Source organism: Mchenga conophoros, linkage group LG3 (assembly GCF_057382185.1).
Source record: "Mchenga conophoros isolate Kocher_MC1m ecotype Shallow Benthic linkage group LG3, M_conophoros_male_GT1.1, whole genome shotgun sequence".
In the NCBI taxonomy this organism is placed as follows: Eukaryota; Metazoa; Chordata; class Actinopteri; order Cichliformes; family Cichlidae; genus Mchenga; species Mchenga conophoros.
In genome coordinates this window covers 72,142,256-72,166,234 of record NC_140528.1, presented here as the reverse complement: position 1 = coordinate 72,166,234, position 23,979 = coordinate 72,142,256, and the positions used below count along the sequence as shown (strand labels likewise).

Genomic DNA, 23,979 nt, shown 5'->3' with positions numbered 1-23,979 from the left:
TTATTTCAGCAGCACAAAAACCACCACTTGTGCTTTTTCTAGTGGTAAAAGAGTCTGGTTAATAGAGTGGCTTGTCTTGAGGCCAAACATGTTCCCATTAAAAATATTTGGTACGTTATGAAACGGAAAGACAAAGGAGGCCCTGAACTCTTTAGAAGCTTAAAGCCAGTGTCAAGCCAAAATGCAAAACCCCCTTCTTGGTTTTTCTTTTTTTCCCCTTGGCTTTCATCTGCTACAGCAGTTGCTCTCCTTAGTTCCCAAACATGTACAGGGTGTTGTTAAAAGATACGATGCTCTATCTGAACTGTTGGTATCTTATTCAAAATATTTTCATGTTTTCATAGTTACAACGTTTGATGTTTTGCATTTGACTGCTTTACATCATTTAAATGATCTGCAGATTTTTATCTACGTTTTAAATCATGTCCCTGCTTTTTCAGAAGAGGGATTGTTAAACTGAAATTCCAAAGTTTTCTTTGTCTCATGTGGACGTACCATTTCTTAATACCGCGCAGATCTTTGCCCTTGAGCGTTTTCTCTCTAAAGCATTGGCAGCAGTGTGCTGGCAGAGAATTTATGTGAGGAGTTGGCTAGTGTCAGATTAACAGCCTGTGAAGTATAGCCTGTAACCTTTGCAGGCCTACCTCACAGCCTTAATATTTCATAAACTCACAAGCGTTAGAACCAGGAAGGAGCTAAAACGGAGTGGAGCTTCTTCTTTTAACGTGCTCCTTCTGCTGCAAGGTTTACAACACGACTGCTAAAATTGAAGTTTCTGTATAATATGGGCCGTATATTTTATTACACTGCAATCTTTGTCTTGGAAATCGCTGAATTGGAGAGAAACTATAGGCTGTGTGGAATGTTCCCCCTCACCACCACCAGCCCCATACCTGACAGTTTTCCTGTCCTGTCACAGGAAAACATACTGGAGAGGATCCACCTGCACATTGTGCCTGAGGAGACAGATGCCTGCACTTCAAACTCTTGCATCACACATCAGAAGTTCGCCATGTCACTTTATGAACAGGTCAGTAAGAGGCTAGGAAGTAATAATAAATATTATATTCCCTGGAAGCTTGCTTGTTTATTCTGGCTTATCTAAGCACGAGTTGGTTATATTAATTTTGTGTCTTCACTTTGTGTGTGTGTATGTTTTAGTTTGTTTAATCTTTGTTTGCACAGTCTCTACTGTGTTGAGTGGAAAAGCCAGACACACTAGACAGTGTTAGGATTAAGCGACATGCGCACACAGGTATTAATCACCGTCTGAGACAATAGAAATCCAATCAGTCATGTTTTGATACTGGCTCGCCCCCAGTGAAATATAGAGGGTGTTTCTGGTCAGGAGAGTACACATAAATTCCACCTCGGCGCAACACAGACACACAAACACACAAACACAAGACTCTTCCCCGTGGCTCTGATGCCCATCACTGTCTCTGTCCCGAACCAGTTCTATCTGTGAATCTAACAAATAATACGCCTTTGGACTAAATCCCTCAGGAGCAGAGTCGGTGGATTTGGTTCCACCTCGACTTCAGGGCACCCTATCCTGCAAATATTATAAAGGCCCAAATGAGCATTGCCTCCCTCAAACAGAGGCCTGAAATCGTACGCCTGATAATGTCAGTTGTCTGACTTAAAAGGATACTGGAGAGCTCGGAGTTTATATGTGATCACAGGGAAATAAGCCAAAAATCAAAGAACTGGTTTTGTCCCATTTCTGGAAAGTGACTCTCTGATATGCTAACCAGTCATATGCAGTGCTTACGTTTGCGAAATCACATGTGCACTTATTATTTCGTTAATTTGTTGGTAACTTCTATCCTTTTGTTTGTCGCCCACGTTGGTCACTCTCTCCTCTCTCTTCTGCAGTGTGTGTGCCGTAGCTGTGGGGCATCTTCTGACCCACTGCCGTTTACAGAGCTGGTGCATTATGTCTCCACCACCGCACTCTGGTAAGCCAAAGACAGTATGTAACCTCCTTTAGCACCCTTTTGTCATTTGTCTTGCTCCACACTCTCTTTCAATTATCACAAGGTCAGAACTCTGATTTCTTTTGCTGACTGCGGCATTTCAAAAGTGTGTTTGTCTCTGAGCGTGCCTTATCTTTATTTGTCTCTGCTTGTTCTTTCCTATAGTTCTGCTGACAATGTGCTGTTTACACTGCCTTCTTTCTCAGTCAACAGACGCCTCAGCGGAGAGATGAGTCTTTTGGGGACGTGTTAAAAGCAGCGAGTACGATTGGGGACCTTCGTAACTGTCCAGTAAGTGACCCTTCCAGAGTTTTACTGAAGCATTTACACCCAAAAATGACATTGATGTTGCGTGAAAGAGCAATCTGGAAAACATCAACTTTGTTGACTGGCCTCGCTGCTACTTAGTACACCCAGTACATATCATATTTCATAAATTGGCCATTACTGAAGTGTGAGAAAGATTATAAGAAAGTTAAAATGTCAACATTATTCAGTCTTAGCATCGTTTGACACATTTGGCCAGATGCCATGATTCTTTGGCTCAAACTGGTTGCGTGTAACTCGATAGCATTTAAATTACAAACCTTCTAGTACAAAAAAAAATCTTATCTTGCCTTATTTAACCAGCAAAATTAATCATTTTTTTCAGTAAAATGTGTGATTTAAGGGCACTCTTTCCAATTAGTACATTTTCTTGGGGGCTTTTTGTGGTCGTAGGCTACTTTCTAACCAGCTGAACTTGTTTTTGTTGTCTTTATCTATGCGTCTCTCTCTCTTTTTGCCAGAGCAACTGTGGCCAGAAGATCAGGATCAGACGAGTCCTCATGAACTCCCCAGAAATTGTCACCATAGGCTTTGTGTGGGACTCCGACCAGTCGGACCTCACTGAGGATGTTATCCGCTCACTAGGGCCTGTTCTCAATCTTTCCTCGGTGAGCAATCTCATGCATTAGTTTCTATATCCTACACATTATGACGTTTTACTGGATTAATCTGAGTATTCAGAGATTTTATTGAATGTGTCAGTATATTTGTGAATTATTATTTATACAACTGTTACACAAGCAGTGCCTCTTGCCCTGCTGTTTTGATGTTGTTGTTGTTGTTTTTTTTTTTTTTGTGCAATTCAACATATGTGGGAAATAAAGTAGGGATTTATTTCTCTGTAAATCGGGGTAGTTGCGTAAGCCGTCAACTCCCAATGCCCAGTTGGCCCATGCCACTGATCAAAAAGCCCCTGCTGGCCTTGGTCAGCTTGTCAAAAAGCCCCTCCTCTCATCTTTGTGTGTCTGTGTGTGTGCGTGGATCCCTTCCTAAGCGAACATGTCAACTAAATGGATACCACTGAGATGGGGGGGTTCAGCACAACTTTGTTTTTGTTTTTATGTTTTTTAATTTATATTCATATATTCTTAATCACAAGTATGCACAGCTGGAGTGATGTTGTCTTTTTTTTCTCATAAAAGTCTGCTTTCTGTTTATGTACATAGATCATTTTCAGCCATGTTCACAGTAAACATAAACTATAGTGACACATTACTTAATATGTGCTTGTTAGTGTTTACATCCAACACACGTGGATGAGTTCCACAAGCCAGAGTCGATCAGTGGAGTTGATGTGAGGACGTGCTCATACGAATTACACCTTACATAACTTTGATTTATTTATTTATCTTTTTATTTTGGATTGAAGCGTTTCAGCCACTCGTTTTACGACTCAGACAAAATTAGGACATGGGAAGAATTTTCAGTCTCACCCACCCGCTAATGTGCCACAAAGGCTTTTATTCATTGGGGAGTCACATTTCATGTGACTTTATTGGGCGTTAAAAGGGAGCTTACTGCCACCATCATTTGCTTTGAAATCCATTGTTTGTGTGAGTGAGTGAGAGCCGGAGAACTGGCTGTACAAGAATCATGGGAGGGACAAACAAGTCACACTTTGTATCATTTGAAAATAACACAGCATAGTACTAGGTTACCCCTGTAGCCAGGATGGAAAGATATGCTGCCCCTGCAGTGATTCAAACCAGCCTTTACTTGTACTGATTACCGAATCAATGCTAGTTCATTCCCTCAGACCTTAATCTGTAAACAAATGGAGTAACTGACGCTGCTAGCTCTCTGCATCATTTAGCTGCCTTCCAACTTACTTTGGTGGTGATTTAACTGTGTAATTGATGCATTTGTGTGTGTGTGTGTGTGTGTGTGTGTGTGTGTGTGTATACACAGCTCTTCTACAGGGTGACAGATGAGCATGCCAAAAAGGGAGAGCTGATGCTCGTGGGAATGATCTGCTACTCCAGCCGTCACTACTGTGCCTTCACCTTCCACACCAAATCTGCCAAATGGGTCTTCTTTGATGACGCAACAGTCAAAGAGGTGAGAGAGCGTGCACTAGTGCTCAAGTCATGTTAAATGAGTCACATGTGAAAATAAGAAACATATTTATTATAATAGCAAGGAAGTTGTACAGCACACATATGAAAAGTCTTTTTTTTTTCCTTCCTTGTGGTATTTTTAGATGTTAGAATAGAATTAGTGCAAGCTTTTTCTAAAGAAGAAAAAAATCCGAGTTTGGGATTCATGTTATCACTGAACAGATAAGCAGAAGCTGCTACAGACGAGACCGAATGTTCAGTCTCTTATCTCTGTTACAAAGACTTTTTATTGTCCAATAAGGACCACATTGATTGCGCTTCATGAGCCTCTGGTTTGATGAGCCTTTATGGCAGCGAGGAGTCAGCCAAACTCCCAACTTCCTGCCTGATTTCTACTGCAAACACTCTACTCTGTAGTCTCAGAGCACTGCAGTAGTAAAGCACAGATAGCTAATAAAGACGTTTTTATTTTTTTTTATGAAGCTGGGTAAAGTTTAAGGAGATGTGACAATGCTGCGTTACAATGTGTAGTGTGCATGATGTAGAAAGTGGGTTTTGTGTGTCTGTGTTCTGGTAGTTTGTTTGTGCACACTCACTTTTGAATCCTATCATCCTTTAGTTGTTTTTTCCCGTTAATGTTGGATTTATTTTCATGGTGTGTACATGCAAGCATGCCTTCTGTCTCACATCCTCACAATTTTCACGGGGACTGTGGTGCAGCGGCCGGCTGGCTCTGTGTCAATCCATCAGCAGCTTGTGCTGCGTGTGCAACCCCTCCCAACTGAGATGGAGGAGCTAGAGTACTCTGCGCCTGCCAAGTCCATACCTGGAATGAAACTTGCCAGTGTTTCTGTGACTCCCCAAGTCCCAGCCCCTTAATGACTGCTGCAGTGTAGCCCAATTACTGTGTTTCCATTGCATGAAATAAAATTGCACAAAATCCTAAGTGCAGTAACTCACTAGCTGTTCTGATCGGATGGTGGGTCATGGGTAGCTTAAAGACACTTGCATTAATCAGAACATGGCCGATGTTAATGCACTAGTGGTAAATGATATGTAACATTAGCAACAGATAAAGCTTTACTGGTTTTAGCTGAAGAGGTTGGAGATTGTTTTGAAGCTCACAGATATATCTGCTTTAACATTCATTTAAAGATTTTCTGAAAACTGGAGGGCAAAAAAATAGACTTTAAGAGAAAAAGCTGTAACAGAAAGGCAGATTTGGCCAAGAGTCTTAACCCTTAACATGTCTTTGGCCCTTTCAGATAAAAAATGTTGTGCCTCACCATTGAAAAGAGGATCCAAAAATCACACAGATGTGTCTCTGTTTTGCCTTGATCTAACATGCTTTGTCAATCACGGCTTGTCTTCCTCCTCTATATTGTATATGTGCACATTCCCCAAGTCAAAATCCTTTCCCCCTCTGTCTGTGTTCCTTTGAATTGGTTGCTCTTTACCTTGTTTTGCCATCTCTTCCACACCTGCTTTCTCTTTCTCCCCCCTCCCTCTACCCCCGTCATTTGCTTAATTAAGGAGCACAGAAGCATCTGTTAGCCTGCAGCCTGCCTTTGTGGTACCTTTGTGGAGAGACGCGCACCTTACACAGCTTTGCTAATGTGATTGTGTGCTTTGGCCTTAGTGTGTTATATTCACTCACAAATTAAAGCTACACCCCATTTTGTCACACATAGTCTGAAGTTGCATGTGAATTTTATATATATTTATACCCTTGAATGCATGTTGGTTCACTTTGTGCTATCACACATGAAGGTATAGTATTATACGGTATGCTAAAATGTGTTAATTGACCCTGCTTTTTTCTTCTTTTCTTCTTTGTTTCCTGGTGCAGATCGGCTCCCGGTGGAAAGATGTCGTCAGTAAATGTATCAAAGGTCACTTCCAGCCTCTTCTTCTTTTTTATGCCAATCAAAATGGGAGCGCTATCGCCACAGAAGATGCCTCAAAACAAAACAGCAGCCAGTCCCACAGCAAGAACCCCGTTAATGGAGAAGCGCAAGGTACGATGTTTTAAAAATAACCTCAGAGGTCATCATGCTGGCATTTAAAAGCCTCGTCATAGCAGTTTTATATCAGGTGTGATGATGTTGTTGATTGAGTGTCTTTTTGTGGAAATGACACCATCCAAACTCCCCTGTGTGTTTCTCTTTGATATTCCAACTGTCTTTTTCTCAGCATTCATTATGTGGTGTCACATCCCAAATGGCCCATTTGATTATAATGTCCCACCATTAAAAAAAAACAAGCAGCCATTAAAGTGAAGCTGATTGGTGCAGATGCCTGTCTTTTTAGTGCAGTGTTGGAGGCCAAGAAAAAGAAAATCTGAATGTTACTACTACCGCCTGGTCGAATGGCAAAGTGTAGCCAAAGTTTTCCGAGTGGTTTGTTTTGAAATGCAAATGTAGTCTCAAGTTTGAGGTGAATGTTTGCTGTGGGGTTTGAAGTGTGGCTTATTTGCCTCTGTAAACCTTTAGCTTGAGTTGAGCACTAAATCTTTCATGGAAATGTATTTTTAAATTTTTTTTTACTACTTAAAATTCTCACACAGCCGGCTGTTTAGTTGAAAAATTTCCATACTCCCTCCGAGTACATTAAAGTAACAAAATTAAAATGTAAAATTTAAATCAGAAGTCGGGGGGGAAAAATAAGGAAAAAAACCTCCCAAATCAAATGCACTGTTTGCCTTTGCCGCTGCTGATGTGAACAGCTGAACATCTCTCCTGTTGGGATTACATATCCCTGGATTTGTGTGGTTGGGGAGGTTTTTATCCCTTTTAAAGACCCTCCTCCAGCCCTCCACGCTGGCTGTGCCCCAGGTCCAGGCTGTGGCAAGCGCTCACTGTCCGTCAGAGCTGACAGGGCGCCCAACTAAACTGGATCATCCTCCAAAAATCAAGAAGTAGTACACAGTGTGGATCTTGTAATTGAATTCTGTGTTGTAGTTTCAGGTAAAATTAGTTTTTTTTTTAATTTTATTGATCTTCACTCAACAGGATTTTTTTTTTTCTTCATGGGAAGGACACGCCTACATGCATGGCCTTACCTTTAAAACATTTTTCCTTTCTTTCTAGTCACTGAGTCCCAAGTTTCAGTCTCCCCCAGAAAACTGGACCTCACCAGAGAGAACCTGAATGCTCTGCTGGGCCAGGATCTTTTCAAGAAAACCCCTTCAATCCTCAGCAGGGGCAGCACTCAGACCAGTGGAGGACGGGGAACAGGTAAAGGGGGGGAACGAATATGGAGGGATTAAGCAGCTTTTTTTTTTTTTTTTTTTAATTTCATTTTTGCCTCTATTACAAATTAAATCAAATTATTAGCAGCGCAAACCAACCTGCTACAAACTGCTACACTTTGCTATGTAACCTGTGTAAACCTAGTTTATGGTTTACACACAAATGTTTTGATGTGAATAAGAAGAGATGCAAACAGAGAGGTGAGTCATGTTGTGTGGCAGTTTTTCAGCCTTGAAAAGACTCCTTAATTCATAAATATTTTGTCCTCGGAGAGTGGTGACAAGCACAGATCTGGAACAGCAGCTAGCGGAAGAGATAATTAAATGTCTTTGCTCCGAAACTAAATCTGGCCATGCTAGTAATACAGAAGGGATTAGAGACCCTTAGTGAGGAGAGAGAGAGGTCATTATGCACATGCTTAATTGCAAGCAGAGGGGAGAGTGAATTGAGAAGAGGAGTTATTTATGCGATTTAACGGCGTCTTCTTTGATATCCTTGTACATTCTGCTGGTATGAAGTTGTTCGTGTCCTTGAACAGATCACTATGGGAGGGGATGCTGCAAGACAATGAAATGTCAGCAGCTGCTGCAGTTTTAAGGAGTAGCAGAGTCAAATTTATCAAACTGATTCATCGTGTGGAATCTCAAAAACATCCGCCGCTTTTTTTTTTTTTTCTTTTCTTTTTATTAAACGAATAAAAAAATCTGGAATGATATGAATGTTTTGTTTCCTTTTTGTTCTGTTTTTCTGAGATGCCACCTCGTCCTCGCTCGCTTCCTTTTAAAATCTCACATGGTTAACAGCATTATTCCAGGACCAATCGTTGCTTTAAAGAAAGTGTGGGGCCAGAGATGCAGCGCCAGCCTCTGCATGGCTGTGTTTCCTCCCCGCTGCCTTTCCTCTCCCATCAGCACAGCAATGTGCCGTAAAGTTCGCCTGTGTCTACACACTCAGCAGCTGCTCAGTGCCTCGGGGGTGCCGGGGACGAAGAGCGACAAGGAAAAGGATGTAGCGGTGATAGATGTATCTATGCACACGGGGATAAAAATACTTTAATGGTGGGAATCTCCACCTGATTCAGCAAATGCCCCGTCGCTACTTTATTTTTATTTCTTTTAAGGGTCAGCGTTATTCAAGTGCTGGCTATATAACCTCGTCACACAGTGAGGGGGAAAAAATGTCTCAAATACCTTTCTTGTCTTTTCTTGTTTCTTAGTGAAAAGCAATCACAAGAGCCGCCTTAGGGAGATTTCTCGAGAAGTTGCCCAGAAAGCAGGAGAGATGCGTAGGGCGCATTCACCCCGAAGAGAGCCTGATAGGACTGGTCAACACAGGGTGGAGTCACGCTACAGAGGTGGGTTGCTCTATACAGACTGCAAAACTGCACATACACAGAATTGCCAGGTGTTGCTTTACAAAAGCCCAGCCTTCCCCCTCCCTTATATCACCCTCTGTTTGGGAGCAATGTGTTAGAAAGGGGATTAGGTGCTGACGTCTGTTGGTGCCTGCCTTGATCCCTGTAGTCCTGTAGTCTTCACCAATATTATTAAACACACCAGAAACTAAGCAGATCAAACCAAAGAGCAACAAATGCTGATTTTAATTTTTTCATTTTTTTTATTCTAAGGTTTAAGTTTGATTCCAAAATGTATTTCTGCACAAACTTTTCTCACAAATTAAGTCAGTGTGCCTTAATGAGTATGCTGATTAATATAGGTTACTTTAATACTCCTTCAGCATATCATTGCTTTCATTAAGTGTCAGTGTGTGGGGGGGGATTATCAAGCACAATATAATACACCAAATCCACCATGACAACAGCGGTAGCCTGTGTTAGCACAGAGCTTGCATCCCTTTATGAATAAATGCACCAGGTTAAGGCAGCCTAGTGTCATTGTTGTGATGAATGGCGATTCTAGAGGTGACACTACGGTTAATCTAAGAAGTATAAATTAACCGTATCATAGCTCATTCTCAGACTCTCGACGATACGAAACAGGAAAAGCTCAATCAACTTCCTCAGTAGCCTGAGGAATTTTTCCATGATCTTTAACCGTATAGATTTAAACATCTTGCCCTTCTCCCAAAATGATTCACAGTCATGTGTACATTTGACATTATTGAGGTGGCAGCAGAAAATTTTTAAAACAGGCCGGTATCGTGGTGTATATGTGAGCAAAACTGTAGACAGCTCTGTTTAAAGTGATTTAACTGTGCCACACAGTCAGCAAAATCCAAAGCAGGGGACTCCATCTCTTGCAGGCTTATTCCCAAGAATGACAGTTTTATGTGAAGAATAAAATTTCATTTTTGTACGCTGAAAAAAGGATCAGGTTTACCCGTCATTTAGATGATGACTCCCGTACAAGGCAGGGAGCCTTTAGCTGCCAGCTTTAGGTTAGGGGAATGCATTTAACAGATGATCCTTGCAATCTAAATTTGCATGACACTAGTTTTTGTTTTATGTAAAAAGTACCAGATTTTGCTTAAAAATGTAGGAGAAGACTTAAGTATCAACGTTGTGAAAGGAAAACATGAAAAATTTGTAATCCAGCCCAATAACAAGAAGTATTCAGAGAGCGCAAACCTCCGCCAAGGCTGCTCACTCTCTGGGCAGCATTTAATTTTAAGGTAATAGTATTGTATTTTGTATATACTTATTTTCTTTTTTGTGTTCTTTTTAAAAGTACAGTAAAAACACATTTGGGATCAACTTGAAAGAAAGACAAATGTGAAATATAAAACTGATGTTAAAGGTTAAAAGTGACATGATATTTGGATTCAAACTAAATGTGATATTTAGAATCCATTTAATGAAAGTTTGACCCTACCTGACCTTGAAGAAGTGGCCTAAGGTCCAAAATAATGTGGCATTTAGAATTCCCATATGTCTATATGTTAATGCAAACAATAAGAGACATACAGCACTATTGTCACTGTGACTTTCACATCCATCTATTGCCCTTGAAGGACAGGCCAGAGGTCCAAAGTCACATCTTTTAAATTTGTATAAAGATCTTTGCATATGTTAACAATACAACGCACACTTGTAGGATTCATAGTTTCTGAGTTGTAAGGTTTTTGTTGTCCATTTTCGACCAATAAATTATGTTGTCCTTGAAGACCTCAGTGGATGCAAGACAAATTTTAATGGATTATTAACATGACTCCACTCGACACCCCTAAAATGTTTTCTCAAAATTTATTCTAAACTTTTCGAGCTGTCAAGTTTACAGCCAGAATGATAGGAAGCACGCAAATGCTTCTTGATAGAGATACTAGGAGACTGTTTACAAAAATTATTGTAATTCCTAAACAGTTAATGCAATACTTTGTCGAACCACTTGAATTCAAATTGAAAGTCAGTGACGGTGGAGTTCAGTCTGATTGTCTGAAAGTGTTCTGTAGATATATAAAGATGCAAATTTATAAAAAAAAAATGTATCATTGTCCAAAACTTTATGGGCCAGACTCTATGTAGGAACACACCGGTGACATCGATATCTGCATGGATGTCTGTGTCCATGTGATAGCTGGCTGCCCTCTGTGCACACAGCATGGAAGAAACTCGACTCCTTGTGGTTGTAATTTACACTTTCCTGCCTGCTGCAGACATAAATGTCAGAAACTCCATTGTCATCATGCCCTTCCTTCACTCTCCACCTAGCCTGCTGTTTTCTTAACACAGCCCTGTCTTATTGTGTGGAAGTGCCAGTTTAAGTCAATTTTTACCTTTTGCAATGAGATTTATGACACTTTCCTTTTGTAATATCGTTCCTGCAACATGCCAGTCGAAAAAATTCTAATAAATATGCTCTACAGATATATTAGTTTAAGCTCTTGCATGAATTTTTTTTCTCGCTCTCTCTCTCTCAGACCCAGCTCACGACAGGACCTACTCCCGCTCAGCTTCACCTCCAGAGAATGGCTTCAAGCAGTACCTGGAGACTCGACTGTACAGCAGCCAAGGAAAAGGTCCCACTCGGACTGAGCGAACACCGCAGCTTGGGGGCCGGTCTTCCAATGAAAATTCTCGTTTAAGGCACCAAGTGCTACCTGATGTGCCCATTGTAACTAGTCGTCATAACAGGCGGAGACTAGATCAGATCTCAAATGGATACGATACAGACAGCAGCCAAGACTCCAGAGGGCTTTCTGGAAATATAGAGAACGGCCGCAGCAGGCCCGGTCGAGCTTGGAAGCCAATACGGGAAGCGCTAAATGTAGACAGCGTATTAAGTAGCGGGAATGTAAGTCACGAACGAAGGCAGCACAGCCCCCAGACGAGACCCAATAGTCAGTCGCCCTCACGTGATCGAGATTATCTGTGGGGAGGCCGGGAAGAACGTAAGCCAAAGAGCCTGATGACCATCTACGAGGACGAGCAGAAGCACGAAATAGGTGGCAGCCGAAGCTCTCTGGACTCGGACAGCCGCGGGGGCCACACTGACAAAGACAGAGCAAAGGGCTCAGCAACTCTTAAAGTGCGCAGTGACAACTGGAAGATTCAGAGAACTGAATCTGGATATGAGAGCAGTGATAGACTGAGCAATGGCTCAGCTAATCTCGACTCGCCCGTTGTAGAGAACATTTCTTCCAAGGACCTCCGGCCCATACCTGAGCTGCATCTGATGAGGTAAAACAGATCCTTCCACTTGGGTTTACATCACCCAGACGCACCAAAACTCTGCACTGCAAAGCATGATGCAGAGGAAAAAAAAGCTGACACAATATTTCCTGCATGACGACAGCATCATAGAGGCGCTTTGTCATCTCGTGGCCTACTCATTTAAGGACTCGAGTCTCGGAAGTGCTGCCATTTCTAAATAATAAAACATTACAAACAAACTGATCTAAGAATAGCAGGTCTCATTTAACAATAAATGCACACAAGGCAGATGCACAAATCCTATTTTGCTGGGCTGTCATTTGTTGTATTTGTAGTTCAGGGCTTGTTTGTAGATAATGATCCCATATAGCTGACAACTCCTGTACTCAGCAGGGGCAGCCTCAGATAGCTGACTTCTTCAAAAGCTGGTGCATTATTTAAGCATATCTGTTGACAGTACGCTAGTAAAGAGTCTCCTTAATTATTAATTCTTCAACATGATTTAAGATGTTTTTGTGACTGGTTTGGGTTAAAGCTTGAAGCCACTAAAACTGTGAAATTGTGATTTTTTTTTTTTATTGTATTATTTTTATTCTCTAATACATCTTATCGATCTAAGAGGAGATAAAAGCATAACACTTACAATAAGATGTCTGGGTTCATACTGGGATGCAAATCATGCTACTGCACTGTCTCTTTGGAGATGCAACTATGCACTCAGATTCTAACTAAAGTCGTTGTTATCCACCTTTATCTGCTCTGAGCTCGTGGCTCTTTTAAAAAAAACAAATAATAACTATATTTTTTGTGTTTTAGGGATAACTTTCCTCAGAGAAGAAGTGATGAATTGAAGAGTGACGTGCTGTACTCAACAATTTCCATTAGTAAGTAACTATTGCTTTAAGTGAAAAATTAGTATTTTGTCGTTATTCAAGTAAATCTCCAGATGTGTGTACATTTTTCGTCACACATTAGAGGGGAATAGATGAAAGCATCAGTTTCTGACAAAGGCTCCGCCCTGATACTGAAGATACTTCCTCTCCCCAATAGACTTCCATGTGTTGTAAGGACCTGAAACATTAAGATAGTATGCTGCAGTTTCCTTGATTTATTGTTCTATCAGTCGTGTTAAGGTCACAGCCTGATTGAAGGGATACTGTATGGAAGTGTGCGCTCTGGTTCCAGACTGACTGGCCCTGACCTTTTTTTCCTGAGTAAAGTTTATGTTATGCAGCACCTAGTGAAATTACATGAGCTCAAAGGAAGAATGAGCCCATGTGGGGAACAAGCTTTGTACCTTCAACACTGTTATTTTGGTGTGGAAAAATACTAGCCAGGCTCAGTTTAATTTTATTTAATTGGCTGTCCTTCAGTGAATAGAAGAACAAATGGAAAATGGTAGGGGGGAGGGAAAAAAAACCTCAAGGACCTTTTCAACTGTTAACTGCGGTGAATAATGGTTTCTTTCTACAGGAAGTACAATAACTTTTAGATTCACAGGGATGCAAAATCTGGGGTGAAAATCGGGTTTAGAGCTCAGAACTTCTGTTTTAAAAGGAAAAAGAAACGATGAGTCTTAACTATGAGTCATGTTGCGAAGTTGCAGTATTTTTTTATTTTTTTTTATCCTCTAGGTAGGATGGGAGGGAGATAAGGTGACACGAATAGCACTAGGGGGCTTGTCTCCTGGACACCCTTGACATTCTTTATCTAGCATGTGCTTGCTGATGCACACTATCAGCACTGCAAAAGGAGCGAAAGAAACTATAAATGAAAAATGCCTTGCTAATTCCCTCAATGGAAATACCCTGAGTTAATCCTGAATTGGAGGGGGAGATGAGTGAGCTTGTTGGGGCCACCCAGCTGTGCCCAGCCAGACAGAAAATGCCACGACTGGACCTGTCAGAAGGTGGTATTCAAACACCGCTCAAATAAAATGCAGTTTTACAGCTCTGCAGTTATTTCAAGTTCCCAAAAGAAAATGCAGGTATGATCTGAGGTTCATTGCCGAGTTAAATATAGCTACAACATAAGGGTGGCAAGTTGAGAAACAGAAGCATCGCCGGTCTTGTTTTTGTCTGTGAGCATCAGCACATGCAGAGAGATTCATGTGACTGAAGCCCTGGCAAGGAGGCAAAGACTACTGTGGCATACACAGTTTTTAATCTGGCAAAATGTAAAAAAACAAACAAACTGTAGTATTGCTTTAGTTTAGTTATTGCTAGTAATTTTAGGACAAGCACTCATCGATCCTCTCATTTATTCATTCAGGCTGTTAAGGAATTATGATTATATCTGTATCAAGCTGCATCCACTCATCCTTCTCCCTCTCTTTTGTTTGTAATGTTTCACAGGGCCTGGTTATATTTCAAAAGTACCCACAGCTGTCTTGTAGTTCACAAATGTCTTTGCTTTGTGAACTGTCAAAGCTCAACCTTGTTTAAAAAAAAACAAACAGAACAAAAAAACCCCTGAAAGGGCCTTTGAGGACTCTTCTCTGGTAGCTATTTTTGAAATCAGTATGGGATATTTACGCCTGGCTGCCTGCAAATTGTATTGACAAGCCGCAGTAAATGTGTCCAGAGTCAATTTGGCACGAGTTCAGTGGTGGTAGTCTGGCGTGAGCTGCAGTTTCAGAGAAGCCTGAGCAGGTTCCACTAGTCCATTAAAGACTAAAATCCTTTCGGAAAGCACATTCGTGTGGGAGGGCAGTTGTGAGGAGCATTGTTGACATTTTTACCGCAGATATTCGTTCTTCTGATGGCTTGTTGCACTAGGAAAGAGATTCGAGTCGGGGCCTTTTTTGCCACCTTAATGACAGAACTTTTGACATGCTGTGAAATCGTACGTCCTGCCCGCCTGCCAGCATATTGGACGGACACTTGAACCTGATGCGTTTGTCTCACTTTTCCTTTACTGGCTTCTGCAGACCTCACTAGTTATCTACAGAAATACACTTTTGAAGCTGTTACAGCTGTTTGTCATCATCATCATAGTTGCCAAAAGTCAACTATGATGCTTTCTGATCTAGTTTAAAAAAAAACCCAAACTGACATGACAATCAGAAAAGGTTAAATGTCACTGAATTTCATCCTTTATACCATTACATGGATGCCTTCTACATTCTGTTTGCATACATCTTTTATAGCTGTTTATTTGTGTCCATGATGTAGCACGTTAAGAGCCATTTGCTTGGCTCATTAATGCCACTTAACAAGCCAGTGAATGATGCTAATGAGTACACATGTACGCCACGGCTTTTGACCTACTGCCGTGCCATTACCATGCTACACTGAAACATAAAAAAGCCGTGCCATTTCCCAACTTTTTGTGATTCACTTATGTGATATTTCTTGTTCAGTTTCCCTGCTTGGAAACTTGGAGTTGCAAACCTGCATGCCCTTCTGATTGATGTTCCAGATGTTTTAAGTACATCAGACAACACAAGGCTGGAATCATGACTTGACTGCCTTAAAGCTACATTGTGTGCTATTTATTTTCTATTTTTTGTAATAGTCAAAAAAGGTCAACGAAACTTCAGCAAATTAAAATGATACCAGATCAGTTCTTGATGACCCTCGTTTAAATGTTTTAAACTTTCAAAGCTCCTTTTCTTTTCTTTCAAACTGATTTTTTTCTCATGCTTTCTCATTCTCTTTGTGGTGTTCACATTTTTAAGCACTTTAATTCATACTTTCAAGTTTATGTTGAAAAATTGGAAATGTTATTAGATCAATCACAGAACCTGGAGGATTTACCAGCTACGTGCTAAAGTTCAAGTTTTCTCTCTGCATTGTTGCACGTGACGTTAAAGACGGAGAGGGGATTTTCTACAGAGAAAATCATCGTCAACTGCATCCCTTTTTGTTATCAAGACTGATATTGTTACGGTTGCTTGCCAACATCACAAATCAGCAGCAGCATCAAATTGGGAATTGTCGCATGGTCTTAGCGGCTTAAAAACGCAATAGTGTATGTAAAGTCTGGAGTCTGACCCCGGCGTAATTGCATGCCAGCACAAAGGATTTAGCCACTAATGCTTTGAGAGAGCGGTGGGGGGTGGGGGTGAGGGGGTATGCTGACACATCACAGATGGTCCTCAGCCGCTCACTCCCTTCCTTGTCCTGTTAGTCAGCTGTTGTCTGGCGCAGGCCAAGTAAATCACACACGCCCAGCTAACTTGGCAAAGCTCCACACCCGACCCCGTGCAGGGACCTGCTTCTAAACATGTGTTTGTGCTGATCTCATGGCTAAAATCAACCATCAGCCCCAAGTACTAGCAGCATAACTCAGGCTCATCTCACTGGGATATGTTTGGCCTATAGGTTAAAAGACTGTTACTTTCGTCTGTTGTTGTATTCATTAGTTTTTAGACTGAACTTATGAACCAGTTAGAGTTCAATCAAGGTCCTTATTGTTTTATTAGGACTGTTGGCTCGAACTTAACAGGCCTGGATATGAACCCAGATTCCCTTTGAGGGCCCATGTTCTTTGGCTGGATCAGACAGTCAGAGTGGTACACTGGGGCCTTGAGGGCGCTCTGCCAGACTAGCTGCTTTGATACTTCCTCTCGCAGCACCAGGCAAAAGGCCTTACCATGACCCCTGTTAGATAACATGTCTCTGCAGGAGAGAGACAGGAAAAAAATAAAGTAGATATTGTAGCAATATTCAAATGGAAACCCGTGACAGATGCTACCTGGCTCTTATTTTGGACCATCTGTTTGTGATAACTTTACAAAATTAGGGTCTTGTGTTATAAAGTACTGATGAAAATGTATTTTTTTTTTGTGTAGATGAACCAGGGAGAAAATCTCCTGAACTCCAAGAGTCCAACATGTTGTCTGATCAGCTGTTACAAAGGTAAAAAAGGTTATTCAGAAGTGCACGTTGTTAGCGAAATGCTTCACTTGACTTTTCACAAGTTTAAGTGAAATATAAATGTTTCTGTTTTTGCGCTCAAGCAGAAGAAGAGCCTTCCGGTACACACCCGGGATCTTGGAAAAGAACAATGGCCTGGACGACGAGCGAGAGAAGAATGTGGACAGCAGCCCTGTGCCTCCCTACTTAGCAAAGACCAGCAGCTCTGAGTGGAACAGCTCAGATGACCTTGTTGGACAGTTTTCGGAGCAAGAAGAGAATGGCTCTGGCCCTGCAGACTCTCTGTCTCACAGCTTTCCTCTACCTTTACCTCTCAAGACTTTTGGCAACAGTCGCACAGACCCATCTGGCATCCACTCCTTACCACCAGAGGTGCCAGAGTGGTTTAGCTCCCGAAGCGAACCTAAAAATGGCTCGTCTCCCCACTCGCACACAAGCCTCCGGCGGTGGATCGAGACGCCTGCCGAGCACAGGCTTTCATCAGATGCCAGCTCCAAGTCGGGGTCGTCAGACCAGGAGAGGAACGATCTGTCGGCCAGCGAGAGCGACGAGAGGTTACCCAGTCCAAAGTCCAGACACGATGATGGTACAGACTCTCAAACTCTGACAGATCGAGTTCTTCCCACCACTTACTTTTCAGTGGATAACTGTATGACAGATACTTACCGGGCCAAATACCACAAGAGGCCTGCTGTGTACGTGAGAGCACAGGACCATACGTCATCAGGGGAGAGCGATGTCGAAGGGAGGGGGCACCCTTTGACAGATGTTCAAACACTAGAACCTTCCAAAAGCAGAACAGAATCAGGTATGCAAAAGCACAGCGCACTTTTATTAAGACCTCACATGCACCTGTTTGGTTTAAATCTCTGACTGATTCTCTGGCTTTTGTTTTTCCAGGCATTTCCACTCCTAAGACTTTTGCGAAGTGGAATCCAGTTACTCCGAAGGGTCTTGATGAGCATGGTTTCCTATGATTTTTATGGACTGAATGATTCTGATGGCTGGATGCCAACAGGAATTGTTAAGCACTGCGACTGCTACAGATTGACTCGTATGTGGAGAGGTATTTTCTCTTGTACTTGTCATAACAGCTAGTTGGACATGAAACTGGATGCCAAAGAGATTGTACTAAAAAAAAAAAATGTCAGGTGTCTTTAATTAGCTTTCTAGCTACTAAAAAGCTTTGAACAGTGAATTTGCACAGCAGAAAGGTACAAACAGAATTATGCCTAAAAATATTTTGCTGGATTTGTGGACGCAGAGGGGTTGGGAAGGTAAAGAATGTGTCACGTAAAACCAACTTACTAAACAGCAGATGAAGTGATTTCTTTCTTTGTTTATGCCTCCTAGTCGCACTCTTCCTGCACATCCTGTGGAATGCCCTTATTTGTTTAACTATTCTCTTTTCAGTGTTATGACTGAGGTGTCTGCCCCAATTCTGTCAGTTATACCTGCCTGTCAGGGGTTTTTAGAAGGAAAGGTTCCAGTTGTGGTCAGAAATCTCTAGATATGCTTTTGGCACGACTTAAAAAATGGATCCCAAGGATCCGTATGAATGTGAATCTCCACGACATCCACATTAGGTTTTAGCTGATGAGACATCTTTGCACAATCCGTAAAGCCAACAGACTCGGGTCCTTGTTTGCGCGTGAACTTGTGCAAATAACCAGCGTTGGACTTTCTTCCTTCTCTGCCTCTGTCAGACACTCGTGAGAGGTTTGGTATACCAAAATAACTGTTCAAGAGTGAGGGAGGGGTGTTGGAGTGGGTTTAAAAGGTGATGGGTCAATGTGTTAAATTGATTGCCTGTTGGTAGAAGCCTGCGTCAGATCCTTACTCCTCATTGACACCTGCACATATCCCATCATCTTTACGGAATTTTCTTTTCCTTAAAAAAAAAAAAAATATATATATGTATGTCTTTGCACTGTTTTCCTTGTTTATTTTTTTCTTTTCACACTCCTTGGTTCTGTTATTTTTCTCTTTAGAAGAATAATTTCTTTGGATTTTGGTCACTTGATTCTTCGATAGCTTCTGTGAGCAGCACGTCTGCACTTGGAGGACACGAGATGATTTAATTGTGTCATCTGGTGATCAGATATGGCTTTTGCTTTTTTTTTTTTTTTTTTTTTATGAAGGGAGTTACTAATAATGTGTTGTGACTTTCACTGGTTTACTGTTTTTGGTTCAGATGTTTTATATATATATATATTCAGCAGACTAATACGCAGTGCCTTTTGTATTTTTCTGTGTTGAGGCGAGATTAAATCGAAGCCATGGTTTGTACAATTTGATTTTAAAGAATTTTTGTAGCGTTTTAATTTTATTTTTATTGAACAGTTGTCAAATAAACAGCTCTACTTAACCATATCTTCGTGTCAGCTCTTGCTTTCGGGGGAGCAAAGCTTAGAACAGGGATTTGAGGAGAAATCAAATTATCCAAATAAACTCTCCATGATGATAAATGTTGCCTTTTGGCTGGAGCATGGACGTCGCTGTGCAAGGCAGCTGGTGGGAAATGTGGGGTTTTGCTGCCACCTGCAGTCGTGTGTCTTGAATGCACTTTTTCATATCATATAACAGCTACCCAACTACAAATATACAGTTTTATGATTTTGATTTTTCCATTGAAATCAATTTTTAAAGTGTTTTAAATAACGCTATTTCCAAATTAATAAAACAAAAAAGTTTTTTTTTACCTTGCTTTATCAAGGTGCCCCCTTTAGCACACATGGACTGATATTATTAAAAACATTTTGTAATAATTTTGTAGTTTCCCTCCTCTGTGGAACCCTCTAGTTTTCACCAAAGCACAGAACTCTCTCAAGATACATCAGTGACCAGTATGGTTTAATTCTCACAGAGCGAAAGGCATCAGAGAGAGCAACTGCCCATTTTTATTAGGTAATGGGTGTACAAATATTTCAGTTTAGTTTTCCTCAAGGCATTTTATCATTTTATATTGTAAACAATCCAACAATCCCACTTGAACAAGAACTTGGCGACAGTGGGGAGAAACCCCCCACCTTTTTAACAGAAAGAAACCTCCAGCAGAACCAGGTTCAGGGAGGGGTAACATGTGCTCTGACTGGTTGGAGGTGGTTAAATAGTGACGTTAGTCCTATTGATTGTGGTTCCATACTGAGGTTTCAGGCAGAACATCTAATTAGACAAAAGATTCATATCATGGATATGCAGCCAACAAACCTGCAGGAATTGCGATGACAAGTCAGTATGGATGAACACGTCAGAGGAACGTTTCCTTGGTGAATCTATGCAGAATGTAAGTAATAAAATGGTCGTGACTGTAGAATCCAAGTTACAGCTTGTATGTCATTGAACAGCCTCAATAAATAATAAATGGGGAAAATTGATACCTCGACGGGAGATGGGAAAGTATTATATAAACCCATTCAAAGGGAGTGTTATACAAGTATTCTAACGCTACCTGCAGCGTCTATTTGTTTGCATTAATTATATGAACATATACATAAAGATAGATTTATTTTAATTTTGTTTTTTTATCCTGAAGAGGGGAGTAGAGGACTTTGTAATCATCGTGCAGCTAGATTTAGGCATGCACCACTAACTTCCACTTGATTTCATCACCATGCCTGCCTGCGATTTGCTGAACGGTATTACCGATTTTTTTGTATTTATTCTGTTCTCAGTCTTTTCCTTGTTTACAGGATTTCTAGTTGGAAAGGAGAGGAAAAAAATCCATTATTAAAGTCATAATTGCTTTTTGCACAATATTTTAATCTTCCAGTACACTGACCTCAACATGCAACACAGAAACAATAAAGATTAATCAAAAATATTTCAGGATTTGTCTCCTCTGGAGTGCTGCAGATGTCTTAAAATAGACATGGGCAAAAAAACAGGACCAGCCCACGGACCACCTCAGTCCAGCCCACACGGTCCTAAAAAATGACACAAAACAAATGGCCGAGAATCTTAGAAATATTGATTGAAGTGAGTCCGTGCTGCTGTTTAACACAACCACACTTACATGTGCTGTTACTGTGTCATATTATTGATTATCCATGTATTTACAGTGGGGCAAAAAAGTATTTAGTCAGCCACCGATTGTGCAAGTTCCCCCACCTAAAATGATGACAGAGGTCAGTAATTTGCACCAGAGGTACACTTCAACTGTGAGAGACAGAATGTGAAAAAAAAAAATCCATGAATCCACATGGTAGGATTTGTAAAGAATTTATTCGTAAATCAGGGTGGAAAATAAGTATTTGGTCAATAACAAAAATACAACTCAATACTTTGTAACATAACCTTTGTTGGCAATAACAGAGGTCAAACGTTTACTATAGGTCTTTACCAGGTTTGCACACACAGTAGCTGGTATTTTGGCCCATTCCTCCATGCAGATCTTCTCGAGAGCAGTGATGTTTTGGGGCTGTCGCCGAGCAACACGGACTTCCAACTCCCGCCACAGATTTTCTATGGGGTTGAGGTCTGGAGACTTGCTAGGCCACTCCAGGACTTTCAAATGCTTCTTACGGAGCCACTCCTTTGTTGCCCGGGCGGTGTGTTTTGGATCATTGTCATGTTGGAAGACCCAGCCTCGTTTCATCTTCAAAGTTCTCACTGATGGAAGGAGGTTTTGGCTCAAAATCTCACGATACATGGCCCCATTCATTCTGTCCTTAACACGGATCAGTCGTCCTGTCCCCTTGGCAGAAAAACAGCCCCATAGCATGATGTTTCCACCCCCATGCTTCACAGTAGGTATGGTGTTCTTGGGATGCAACTCAGTATTCTTCGTCCTCCAAACACGACGAGTTGAGTTTATACCAAAAAGTTCTACTTTGGTTTCATCTGACCACATGACATTCTCCCAATCCTCTGCTGTATCATCCATGTGCTCTCTGGCAAACTTCAGACGGGCCTGGACATGCACTGGCTTCAGCAGCGGAACACGTCTGGCACTGCGGGATTTGATTCCCTGCCGTTGTAGTGTGTTACTGATGGTGACCTTTGTTACTTTGGTCCCAGCTCTCTGCAGGTCATTCACCAGGTCCCCCCGTGTGGTTCTGGGATCTTTGCTCACCGTTCTCATGATCATTTTGACCCCACGGGATGAGATCTTGCGTGGAGCCCCAGATCGAGGGAGATTATCAGTGGTCTTGTATGTCTTCCATTTTCTGATGATTGCTCCCACAGTTGATTTTTTCACACCAAGCTGCTTGCCTATTGTAGATTCACTCTTCCCAGTCTGGTGCAGGTCTACAATACTTTACCTGGTGTCCTTCGAAAGCTCTTTGGTCTTGGCCATGGCGGAGTTTGGAGTCTGACTGTTTGAGGCTGTGGACAGGTGTCTTTTATACAGATGATGAGTTCAAACAGGTGCCATTCATACAGGTAACGAGTGGGGGACAGAAAAGCTTCTTACAGAAGACGTTACAGGTCTGTGAGAGCCAGAGATTTTCCTTGTTTGAGGTGACCAAATACTTATTTTCCACCCTGATTTACGAATAAATTCTTTACAAATCCTACCATGTGGATTCATGGATTTTTTTTTCACATTCTGTCTCTCACAGTTGAAGTGTACCTCTGGTGCAAATTACTGACCTCTGTCATCATTTTAAGTGGGGGAACTTGCACAATCGGTGGCTGACTAAATACTTTTTTGCCCCACTGTATATATGCGATGTATTGTACCAGTGCAGAGATGTTAAAGCCTATGTTTTCAAACATTACACAGCTAACAACAAAACAGAAAATTGTTTCGTTACACTCGTCAAATGAAGAGCATCACAGCAGCGAGTATGAACAAACATATGGTCAATATGTTTGTTCATACTTGCTGCTGTGATGCTCTTCATTTCTCGATGTGGACAAATGTTACATTTTGATGGTTTGAAAACAACCATATTTAGTCCATATTTACAACATAAGGCAACGTGTCTAATTAGTGACCTGTGCTGTGATGTGTGTCAGACAATTAGCAAGATGCGGGCTGATTTAAAAACTATTACTGCATTCAAACTGGCTGTTTCGTCAAAATCTTTCCTTTGTAACCTCAACATGTGTACCAAATTCACGGAGTACTATGTTTGTCATGTTTCAGTTCATAGCTCCAAACTCCAAGTCACCATTGGTCTCTCTGGACACTAAAAACACTTCAATCTTGTCTTAAAACAAGTCGAAGGCAACAACATGTTCAGTGACTAAACATAAATGACAAAAAGCGAGGTGATCTCCCCAGGAGATCAGCCAGCTCATTGATTCACTGTTCCCCACTAGTTCATTTGCTTCTAGATCCAAATTTACTAGATAGGAACTCAAGAGCTAGTCAGATGGGTAGGTGTGGTTGGAGTTGTGTATCAGTGTGTGGTACCCATTTTTAGCTCTTTTGTGAAGTATAGCCTTTTGTTTTTGTTTAGCTTCTATATGTCAAAAATGCAAACCTATAAAGCCCCACCAGAGGGAGCTATATGCAACACAAAAGACCTGCTCCTAAACTATCTTACTCTCCTTGTAAGCGGTCAGACTTTTTCTCTATGTGACTTCTCTATGTCATTATGTAACATATATGCATAACTCCTTGGATGAAGCTTGCCATGTCCTAAAACAAAGCAGATCGCTGTGTCAACTGAGGAAAGCAACGTAAACGAGTCACTAAAGAAGAAGAGAAAAAAAAAACATCATGTATTCTGTGTCTAAAAACTCAAATTAACCGAGAATCAGTAGACGAGCAGTATTATGGCCTCTTTCAAATGACAGCCGCAGACCAGAGAAGAATTCACTGTGTTCACTGGAGGATAAAACAGGGAAAATTCATATCCTGCAGTGTATTCAGAGAATCCTGAAAATGTTCCCCATTCAGTTCTCTGCTCTTCCTTGCATGGC

General features: G+C 41.3%; 1 protein-coding gene across 3 annotated transcripts in view; it reads left to right on the top strand.

The window, feature by feature from the left end:
* usp53a (ubiquitin specific peptidase 53a) overlaps positions 1–19,476 on the top strand; it is a 31,054-nt gene extending 11,578 nt beyond the window's left edge. For 2 of the 3 annotated variants that reach the window (XM_085267076.1, XM_085267077.1), the window contains 13 exons: positions 920–1,030; positions 1,879–1,961; positions 2,186–2,270; positions 2,768–2,914; positions 4,215–4,364; positions 6,213–6,381; positions 7,453–7,599; positions 8,831–8,968; positions 11,491–12,250; positions 13,040–13,107; positions 17,019–17,085; positions 17,187–17,911; positions 18,004–19,476. In XM_085267076.1, coding sequence (XP_085123202.1) covers positions 920–1,030; positions 1,879–1,961; positions 2,186–2,270; positions 2,768–2,914; positions 4,215–4,364; positions 6,213–6,381; positions 7,453–7,599; positions 8,831–8,968; positions 11,491–12,250; positions 13,040–13,107; positions 17,019–17,085; positions 17,187–17,911; positions 18,004–18,080 — 2,727 coding nt within the window. In that variant the 3' untranslated portion in view covers positions 18,081–19,476. The remainder of the gene's footprint in view (positions 1–919; positions 1,031–1,878; positions 1,962–2,185; positions 2,271–2,767; positions 2,915–4,214; positions 4,365–6,212; positions 6,382–7,452; positions 7,600–8,830; positions 8,969–11,490; positions 12,251–13,039; positions 13,108–17,018; positions 17,086–17,186; positions 17,912–18,003) is intronic. The other variant, XM_085267078.1, reaches the window with a different exon arrangement.
* Positions 19,477–23,979: the final 4,503 nt, after the last annotated feature.